Source organism: Pyrus communis, chromosome 14 (assembly GCF_963583255.1).
Source record: "Pyrus communis chromosome 14, drPyrComm1.1, whole genome shotgun sequence".
Taxonomy (NCBI): Eukaryota; Viridiplantae; Streptophyta; class Magnoliopsida; order Rosales; family Rosaceae; genus Pyrus; species Pyrus communis.
This window is the reverse complement of record NC_084816.1, coordinates 25,334,003-25,345,234: the sequence shown is the minus strand read 5'-3', so window position 1 is coordinate 25,345,234 and position 11,232 is coordinate 25,334,003. Positions and strand designations below refer to the sequence as shown.

Sequence of the window (11,232 nt, the reverse complement as noted above, 5' to 3'; positions counted from 1 at the left end):
GCCAAAAGTATCATTTTGGAAGCGGTGGCTTCATTTGATACATGGATTTGGCATGCTTTTTGGGTGTTCCAAGAGCTCAGAATGACCTAAATGTCCTTGCTCAATCTCTAGTGTTAGACGATCTGCTGCAAGGAAAATCGCCGAGATGCACATATTGGGTCAGTGACACTAAATACGACGGATCATACTACCTTGCAGACGACATTTACCCAAGGTGGTCTACGTTTGTCAAAATAGTGCCACATCCACAGACTGAAAAAAAAAAACATTTCGCAAAATGTCAAGAGGGATGTAGGAAGGATGTGGAATGTTGTTTTGGTATCCTGCAAGCTTGTTGAGCGATTGTCAGGCCTGCTGCTAAATTGTTTGATGTTGAGGCTCTTCGATCCATCATGATGACGTGTATTATTCTCCACAACATGATTGTGGAAGATGAGCATGATTATGATGTTGTCGATGAATATGAGCCGGATCAGATGAACAACTCAAAAACACGTATCTATTGTGCTCATGACCGGACCGAACATCCCGTGCAACACAAGCCGTTGGAACTGGATTGACGTTACAATGAATTGATCGTTCAGCAGTACACTAATGTGCAAGAGCCATACTAGCACGTAACCCGCCAAAATGACTTGATTGAGCACCAGTGGGGATTGCAAGAAGGTGAAGATAATTAAAATGAGCTTGTGGTTAAAGAATAAAGTGTTTTTTTTTTTTTTTTTTTTTAAGTTTATGTAATTTTATTTGGTGTGTGTGTGTGTGTTTTTTTTTTTTTTTAAGTTTATTTGGTGAGGTTATGTATTCTTATTTGATGTGTTTAAATAAAGTACAAATTTTTTTTTGAAATTGCATAAAGTTCTAAAAATAAATAAGAAATTACATAAAGTACTAATAATAAATAAGAAATTACACAAAGTACTAATAATAAATAAGAAATTACATCTATAAATAAAAATAAATAAAAAATTACATAAAGTACTAATAATAAATAAGAAATTACACAAGAAATTAAATAAAGTACTACAAATAAATACGAAATTATACAAAGTCTCTAGAGCTAGGATATGTGGTGCTAGGATCTTCGTTGCTAGGATTTGTGTAGCTATAACCCCCTCGACTTGTTTCCGCATCCCTTTCACGCCTCCTTTGCACGACGTCTCTTTTTTCCGATGTCCAAAAATATTTTGAATTCGGAGACAGTCCTACTAGAGACTTGTTCATAATGTCACGATCTGCTTGAGCTATCTTTTCTTCTCTAAGCTTCTCATTTTCTCGATTAAGTGCTTCTTTAATCATCTCGTTCTCTCGATTAACTATTTCTCTTTGTCTCTCAGCCGCCGCATCACGTCTCTCAGTAGTTCCTAATATTGCTGCCCTAGCAGCTGCTTTTTCCTCATCTCTAGCCGCTTCCCGCACCATGTTCAGTTCACCTTGGCGAGCAAGTTCCTCCATATATTTGGTGTAGTCATTTTTGGAAGAACTACCTTTTTTCTTTGATGCCTTTTTACCTTGAGGCCTGAGGGACTGGCAAGTCGATTGGGTCTCCGGCACCTCTTCAGGCGTCCTTTCCGTGTCTTCAAATGTGTCGCCTTCTTGTTCGACCGTGTCTAGTTCTGGCGAACTGTGTAGACCCATGTCGTGCATGACAACTTATGGACCGGTTGTCACAATTTTGGATATGGGGCAATCTTTGACAATTTGCCAACATTCCCATTTGTTGAATGATTTGTTGTGGTTTTTCGCATTGTAGAAAGCTTGTGCTTGTAGTGTCTATAAATGTGGGATAAGACAGTATTATAAAAAATGTGGGTGTAACACATATAAATAAATTAAAATATTGATGTGGGTGGAATACATATAAATAAATAAAAATATTGTCACCTGATTTGCTAAACTTGTCCCACTACGTAGATTATCGGAAGCATGAGAGATGACGTTTTTCCAACAAGTAAAGGATGCGTTGAGTTTTTTCCAACGACCTTGAAGACCTTGACTACTTCTGGCGTCTTTTCCATGTACATCGCAAAACGCTTTCGTAATTTTACTCCACATTTCTCGCTTATCCATCTCATTACCCATAATCAGGTCATGAGTTATATGAACCCAACATTCACACAATGTAGCATCTTCAATGAGCTTCCACATAGACATTTTTTTTCTCTCAAAGTTTAGAAAATATTGAAATGTAGAAAGTGTAGAAAGTGTAGAAAATATTGAAATGTGGTGTAAGGTTGAAGATGAGGGTTATGTATTTATAGAAAAAAAAAAATTAAAAATTTTATGTATTTTTTAATAATTTTTCTGTATTTTTTTCATAATTTTTAATAAATTTTAATGTAGTTAATTAATCTGGACCATTGGATTTGAAAAATATTCAAATCTAAAAGCCAAGGAGCTGCCACGTGGCCAACGATCATAATTCTGACCGTTGAGCCTTTTTATTTTTATTTTTGGGGAAAAAACGTGGACCGTTAATCTGTGATCGGACGGTCCATTTTAAAAGTAAAATTTAATTTTTTTTATATTTGGAAATCCAACGGTCTAGAAAAACTAGCCGTTGGAAATCCAACGGCACTGAGAGGGTCACGTCGCCTACTTCCGAGTGAAGAAGTGGGCTGACATCGGGCGCCGCCGCCTGCACCCATGTCCCCTACTCGCGCCCACTCGTGAGTGAACTGCATGTGCCAGCTAAATAGGCTGGTCTCTGGGTTTGTCAAAAATGGACTGATCTGTTGCCTGGCTTGGGCTGGATGCCATGTAAGTTTGTGGCCTGGAGTGAATGGACTGATCCTAACTTGGTTTTTTTGACTGGATGCTGGCACGTTTGCACCCGGGTGGAAGTGCGCTCAGTGCTTGTGGATTGGATGGCTCCAGTTTAGTGAAGGAAGTACATGTGGCGTGGGTATATCAAAAGCCAAAAAGAAAGGATCTTTATGCTACGAGTATTTTGCAAGTCAGCACCCACTTTAGGTGTGTCAGAGTGGCCTATCAGCAAAAAGAAATTATGAGGTATTTTCCATGCTTGGCATATTTACAGCATTAGTTCCAAGGTGTTTTTCTGCGCACTGCTCTGAATTCTGTTTGTGACCAAATGGAATTAATTGGTCTACCAATTTTTAACATACAACTCGGTGGAGGGCCAATGTTTTGGCCAGAACCCAGAAGGAATTGTTCGTGACAATTTTTGAAATCTAGTTGACAACTGAGTGAACTTTTAGATGAATGGCGTCGGTGCAACTACTTGATCCCAATTTTTTGGAGTATTCCTTTATTCGGTAGAGTAAGTTCAAATGAAAGTTCATATTTTCCTCGACCATTCGACTTACAGGTCGATATTCAAAGAAATAAGGGAGCAATAAGTGGTGTGCTCAGCTTAATCATTTTTTTCAATCAAGCCATTCGGTTTAATCATTTTGGCAATTGGTGTATTAAAGGCCATTCGGTGTATTAGTGTGCTCGGTTTACGGGCCGATATTCAATATTTAAATTTTTATGGCCTTGATTTTCACAAAACCATTTGTTGTTGGCATTGGTTCAAAAAATCTTTAGGCCGAGTGCAAACATATCGGTGGAGAAGTGGACTTTCATTCGGTGGGGCTGTTCGGTGAGAATGCTTTTCATGTATGGCTCATTTGAGGTGTGTGCCATTTAAGCTAATTTTATTTTGGTGCCGCCTCAGCCATGTGGTTTGATTCAGTGGGACCATTCCGATTGGGTCGAAAGGCGATCTACTCAGTGAAGATTAAGCGGGCTGAGTAATGCTGCACATTTTATGACTTAAGAAGAAATACTTTCACCTGGACGACGGCGGTTGTTATTATAGAATGGTGGTGCTTGCTGTGATTTCACCAAGGATGCCCATTTAATTTTAAGATGACCAACTGGAGTGGAGTGGCTTATATGTCTCGGAATTTTGGGCGCACAGTGCCGAGCCGAAAAGACAACTGAGAGCTAGTCTCCGCCGACCCTTTTTGTGTGTCGGAAATCTGCTCAAGACACCCAATATACGTTACTCAATTAATTTCTGAGCTTGGCTGCACTATGAGCCCAGTTCGTGGTATCAACCCATTCAGCAGCATCGATACGCTTGCCGTGGAGAGCTTCGAATTCGAAATTTTTGCACAAATCAACTTGAATTCAAGGCCTGGATTCTAAGATTTAATTAGTTGGTTCTTCCGGTTCAATGATACACGGCCGACCATATCCAGTTTGACGTTGATTGAAACTGATTTTCGGAGTTTCGGTGAAGTTGTATCGGCCCACCATGTCGTCGAGCTTCATAAAACTCGGTGGTGTGCTCGCCCAAGTTCTGTTGTTGGTTTCTATTGAACTCGGTGCCAAAGAGAAAAATCTTCAGCAGTGACTCAATGGAGGGTGTGAAATGTCCGTAATAGCAGTGCATCTCGGTTTGAATCTCAACCCAGTGGCATCAATCATTGTTAGCCGAGCTCGGTGGTATCGACCCATTCGACCAACGCCATGTCCAGTTTGACATTGATTGGATTTCTTTTATGTTTCTAGGGGTTTGGTGCGGTGTTTCAAATTTGATTGAACTCGGTTAAATATCAAGTTCTGATCGTCTGCCAAGTCCATAAGTGCTGCCATGAAACTGTTTAGTGGGCCTGTTGACGTTAAAAATTACAAAGCCCACGTGGCGCGCAAGCCGAGTAACTAATAAGCTAACTACGTCATTCGGTTAAATGCGGGGCGTGCCAACTCGTTAGCCGAGCTCGGTCGAGGAGTAAAATTTGTTGAAGTTGCGTTGAGTGCATTGCTGACTTCTTTATCTGGCAACTGCAGCCGAGGAAGGAACAAATCTCGGCCTTTGGATTCTCGAGCTTGAAGACAAGGTTGCTAGTTCTGCAAAGTTCACAAATCGTCGGCGCCGGATTCGATCACAGTGATTATATTCATGAGAGTATAAGCACGTTGAATCGACATCAGACTGTACGGACACAAGTATTCAAAGGTGATGTATGTCTTGATGGTGAATGTGGTTCGGCCGTCAGAATGCCGAACTCTGAAACTCACTTGGGAGTATCCAATCATAAAACCACTCGGCGTTTAATGCGCCGAATGTCGTAACGCGTAACACCTTACTTCGCCGAAAAGGCTAATAAGATGACCTCTCCCAATAAGGATTTGGAAACCCTTCTCGACCGAGACTTGGATAGGTAACCAGTCGGCCTCGACGCAGTGCTGTTTATCCAAACTGAAGGTGCTTCGGGAACGGCTAATTTTACGGAAACAGTGTTGTTTATCCAAACTGAAGGTGTTCGCCGGTTGCCTTCATAGTGCTATTTATCCAAACTGAAGATGTGTCGGTGGGAAAAAGAAAATAAAAAAATCTTAAGAGGTTTGAGAGGTTTTGCACAAGGCAATTGTGTGTTGAATTGGAGGTCCCTAAATTGCACCCTCCTTTCTCTATTTATAGTAGCAAAACCCAATCCTAACTATACTCGAACTAGGACTCCTTACCCCAATCCATCTTATCTCGCCCAGTCCCACCTCTATTAGGATTTTGAATCCAACCTCTTACTAGGCCACATTCACTTCCACTTTCCGGTATCCTTATCTGGCCAAGAATCTTTATTGCATCAAGACTTAACCACTTCATTCATCTGCTTCGCAATAAGGCCCACCTACTTCCTATTCATCTGGAATATTCTATTCCAAACAGGGCTTGGCCGACTTTTATTTAGGCGGCCCATGAACCGGCTGGTTTGTAGAAATCCTCGAACATAGCTTCTGGGCCGAGAATAATTCCATACTCGGCCTAACCCAATAATTTTAGGTCCAAACAGGGCCAAACTTTTGTTTTTTTTTTTTTTCTTTTTCAAGTCATTAAATTGCAAGGAAGGCTCAAAGGTATGTGCATGAAAGCTCTATATGCATGGAAGGCCAAACCGTTTTTTCAAGTCATAAATTGCAAGGACGGCTCAAAGTAATCTTCTTCGGTGAGATTGTTAGGATGTCTATTTGGTCTAGGAGTGTTGTTTAGACAGAGAGGGGGTTTATTCAAGAACTTGAAATCAGCAATTCCAAAGTGCAAATGATTAATTTCCTCAACCATTCGACTTAAGAGCCATAGCTCAAGGAAATTTGGGGGGCAATGTTTGGACCTAATTTTACACCATCGACCTGAGCAATTAAGGTTGTTGAGTGAGCAATTCTAGACCATTGAGTACGTGAAATTTTAAGATATTTTTTAGTTATTATTAAGTTGAGTGATAATATCATGATTTTTAATCATGATAATTATCTCGTAATAATTTACTAAATTATCTTACCGCTTTCATATCCTAAATAAAAGGAGGTTGCAAGAAGCAATTCGCTTACCAGCACCATTGGGACTTTTTATCAGACTAGGGAAGTAGTAGAATCCCGATTGGACTCTACAAAATCATCAAGCCTTGCCAAGCTGCAGGAATATGCATACTTGAAAGATAATATTCATGTTGTCACGTGCCAGTCCGCTTAGTAAGATATTATCCGCTTTGGGCCACACCTTCACGGATTTGTTCTTGGGTTTCCACCCAAAACATGTCTTACTATAGGGAGGTGGACATGTACATATAAGGCACATCACTTCCTCTTCCCTGGGCAATGTGGGATCTCACACATATTATCTTGGAATTTACGAAGGCAAGGCTAGTGATGAATTATAAATACAGAGCCGTAGGCCACATTGAAAAGCCCCTTCCAATCAACACACAAATTGCCCCGAGCAAAGCTTCTCAACAACCCTGAGATTTTTTCCTTTCTCATTTTCTTCCCGCCAACACATCTTCAGTTTGGATAAACAGCATTATGAAGGCAACTGGCAACATCTTCAGTTTGGATAAACAACACTGGAGCCGTAGAATCAGCCGACCGAGGAACACCTTCAGTTTGGATAAACAACATTGCTTCAAGACCGACTGGTTATTATCCAAGTCTCGGTCAACAAGGATTTCCGAGTCCTTGTTGGTAGAGGTCATCTCATCAGCCTTCTCGATGAAGTGAGATGTTACCAGGTTACTAGGCTCGACACATTGAAAGCCGAGTTTTATTTTATGATTGGATATTCACAAGTACATTTTAGAGTTCGGCATTTCGACGGTCAAACCACTTTTACAATCAAGACATTTATCTTTTTCGAGTATTTATGCCCGTACATTTTGGTGCCAATTCGGCGTACTTATACTCTCACGAATATAATTACCAAGACCGAACTCGGCGCTGACGATTTGTGAACTTTAAAGAGATTAGCAACCTTGTTTTCATGTTCTAGAACCCAGAGGTCGAGACGTGTTCCTTCCTCGGCTGCAATTGCAATATCAAGAAGTCAGCAGCGCACCTGACGACACATCAACATATTTTACTCACCGGCTGAACTCAGCCAACAAATTGGCACACCCCGCACACAACCAAAGGACGTAGTTAGCTTATTAGTTACTCAGCCTACGCGCCACATAGGCTTGATAGTTTTTAGGGTCAACATACACAATTTGAAAAATAAAACGTTCAAATCGTTTTTAAGTTTGATCTGATGTAGTCTCCATAATTAGGGATGTCAATTTAAACCATTAAACCTAATAACTGTAGATAACCACTCGAATGAAATGAATTTGGAGATGAAAATTCAATTATATTTCGGATATGGGAAAAAATCGAATATATTATTTATTTATGATTACGAATATGATTATAAGGGTCTCCAATCCGTATCCATGTCCGAAATCGACCCGAATAATACATATTATATATAATATAATTTACATATAATAAATATTACTAAATTGTAATATATATATATATATATATATATGTGCATATTAATCGAACTCATTATCTGAACAATTACAAAAGTTGGATTTTCTGAGAAAGATCGAAAGTTTTGAATCAAAACCAATGAAAATCTAATGGTGCTTATGGAAGAGATCAAACATAAGCAAATGTATCTATTATATTATAATGACGAAATTAGTATCTAATATAATTTTGGTATTGATGAAGATGAATATAACCGTTAATCAATAAAGAATCCGTTACCCGGTAAATATGATTAATTTTCGTGATTATAAGGATGATTATAGCATATCCGTTCCCAAACCAAATATCCCTACCCTCAACTAATCCCTACTTTTTCGTTATCTTAAAACCTCCTATATAGAGCCAACCACGTGCATTTTAATTTACTTGGATTAATTATTCCAGCAAGGAAAAATACTTATTGCTTAATTAATCTGCTTGAAGTTGATGAACAAAGAAAGTGAACAAAGACGAATTAATTCATTAATCATGACATTTTATCAATTTAATTTATTCCCAGCTGCTTTCAAATCTACCCGTTACAATCAAAGGTTACTCAAAATAAAACTACCAGGTAAAAAAAAAAAAAAAAAAAAAAAAGGGGAAAGGAAACAAATGAAATAAGAGAATTTTTATTTATTTATTTTTGGTGCAGGTGAAGTGATATTTTCTTCTAGATTTACTGCCGGTGGTGAATGATTTCTGAGCCGAGCTTGGGTGCTTCGCGGGGCACCAATTGACCTTGCGCCAGCATCAGGGACTTGTAGATCTCGATGATCATTTTCTCATCATACTCCTTAACTGGACGCTTTCCAAAGGAGCCGACCCCGTAGTCGCAGACGGACCCACCGTAGCCGGTACTAAAGACCTGCGAGTTAGCGAATCCCAGCATCAGCTTGACATAGGCGTCCCGTAGCCACACCAACAAATTCTTGGGCGAAGGGATTCTTCTGAGGAAGCTCAGCTTCGGAGCGATTTTGATCCGGATCCGACATACGCGCCTTTTACGGATCGAACCCAGCTCCGTCCGGTTCTTGTGCCGTCGACCCGACCCACTTAGCTTCTCGTAGCCTCTCCCCCTCCTCCAGTAGCCTCTCAAAACCTTGCAAACGCTTGTAGAGACACCTTCCATGGCGGCCGCTGCCGCTCGTTTCTTAATTTGTTAGAAGGGTTTGAGAATCGTGAATTTGTGACAGTTTTTTTTTTTTGGGGGGGGGGGGGGGGGGGAGGGAGAGAGAGAGAGAGAGAGGTGGGTGAGACGGGTTGAAAAGCGATTCTAATAAATATATTACGTTTATAATAGTTAAGTCTGGTAGAGGAGGAGTAGGAGGGGTCAGGGGTGGTGATCTACTGAACATAAATGAGGGAGGCTTGATGCTTACCTGTATTTGCATCACAAGCGTGTCGCTGTCCATATTGAATGTGGGGGGACATGGTACGGCTAGCTGCGTTTTGATCCTCGCCGTTCGATTTCCCCTCGATATTAAGGAGGGTGTTGTCAAACTTAGATTTTAAAATCATAGTGTAGTTAACCAAATGATTTTAAAGGATTTTTAGAATTCATGTAAATTTGGATGTAGTCAATCAAGATTTTAATAGTCATTTTTAAAGTTCATCCAAATCTAAATGTATTGAAAAATTAAAGATTTTGTAGAATTTCATTAAGTTGTGAATTTTCTAGAATTTGAGAGTAAGAAGTATATATAACCAAAATTAAATAAAATCCTACCTGACACCTTAGGATTTCAAATCCAAGAACCTCTCCCTCTTCCTCTCACACTTTATCTTCTTCATCTCTGCAATTTTTCTATTTCACCTATGCAATTTTTCTACAATTCTTTTTGCAATTTTGTGCAATTTTTTTCTTCATGGCAGAGAAGGGGAATTGGAATTGCGTTGTAAAGGAAGAGGAGTAAGAGTGAGTTGCGGAAAACAAGATTACAGAAGAATTGACAAATAAAAAAATTAAAAAAAAGATTGGAGTAGAGAGGTTAGCTGGAACGTAAAAGAGCGAAGAATAAAGTGGGGAGGAAGGAAAGGGGTACAGCTGGAGACTTAGTTGGATTTATGTAATAATCTTGACTTTTTATTTCAGCTTCATTTTAGTGGATTTATGATCTAGATACATTTATCATCATTTGATTTATTTGACGGTCAAACTTCAATGCTGTAAAATCCATCAAAATCCACATAAATATGTTATATAAATCTTCTCAAGTCTTCCAAAATCCATATGAATTTTGTAGAAGTCTCATAATCCTATGAAATTCATCACTTAAAAAAATATATTAAAATCCTTTCAAATCCTAAGTTGACTACACCCCTCGAAATTTTCTCCAAGCCCAGCTACTTGTCCAATTAGTTTTATTTTAATTTTTAAGGTAGTGTCAATAAGATTAAAATTGTAAACAAAATTTTGAAAACTAAAAGTATGCCTCTGTGAGTCTTCCCGGTCTTCAAAATGGATGGATAACCGTGGCTTGCCACCAGTTGTCCTCCTTTAAAAAAATAAAAAAAAATAAAAGTTGATTGATTTATTACTTAAATGTTGATAAACGTGCTCATTATTATTGGTGACACATCGTTTAGTTTGGACTATATTTTATAAATTAAATAACATAGAAGTTGATAATTAAATTATTACCTAAGTATTGATAATTGGATAATTTAGTCTCCAAGCATAACCAAAAGACATTTGATTTGAAGTGGAGATAAAGGCAAAAAAAAAAAAAAAAAAAAAGCATAGTCCGACTCCATTTTCAACTTAATAATTAATGGAAAATACAATAGGAAGTACATGTGTGCAATGCAAGAGTTCCATATATTAGTATGTTATCGTAAATGATAAAAGGACGACGAAAGTGGCGTAATATTTCATGTGTGTTGAGGAGACGAGTGTGCCGTCAGTCGTTCCATCCCATTTCCACGGACATTAAGGTTAAGGAGGGGAGAGCTTTCGTGTCAAATTGAGTTTTGCATTGTCTCGCTTCTTGGTTTTATCCTTAACTTAATCAAGCGCTACATTAACTAGAATTCAGAAATCCAAATCTTAAAGTTCAAGAGAATGCAATTTCCAACACTAGAACTAGGATTCGTTGTTGGTTTGGTTGCACATATTTCTTTAGAGGAGAGGATTGCCTACCCTACCACGTACTATCCATGGAAATTTGCAGCTGTGATTTTGCTCTGATTAATTTATATATGATCGATGTTTCGTTGTCATTGAAAGCAAATGGTTATTCGACGAAGACAAGAAAGCTTTTTTTTTTTTTTTTTTGGCTATCCATTTTCAATATGATCTTTTTATTATCTCGCTCGTTTAAGAAGGGTTTTTCGTAGTTGTAGTCACTCTCGTTCTTTGACGAGGAGAGTGTTTTGTGGTAGTCACTACTTACTACTAATCCTCAGATCTTAGAGTAGTGAATGTTGTTCAAA

At 38.7% G+C, this 11,232-nt stretch overlaps 1 protein-coding gene across 1 annotated transcript; it reads right to left on the bottom strand.

Annotated features, from left to right (window-relative positions):
* Window positions 1-8,258: 8,258 nt before the first annotated feature.
* Window positions 8,259-9,002, bottom strand: LOC137716428 (uncharacterized). The gene has a single exon (XM_068455885.1). The coding sequence runs from the start codon at window positions 8,927-8,929 to the stop codon at window positions 8,477-8,479; it is 453 nt and encodes a 150-aa protein (XP_068311986.1). The 5' UTR covers window positions 8,930-9,002; the 3' UTR covers window positions 8,259-8,476.
* Between the last annotated feature and the right edge of the window lie 2,230 nt (window positions 9,003-11,232).

Excerpts from the sequence above, each read along its gene's own strand:
- LOC137716428 (XM_068455885.1), bottom strand. The coding sequence starts at position 8,929 with ATGGAAGGTGTCTCTACAAGCGTTTGCAAGGTTTTGAGAGGCTACTGG.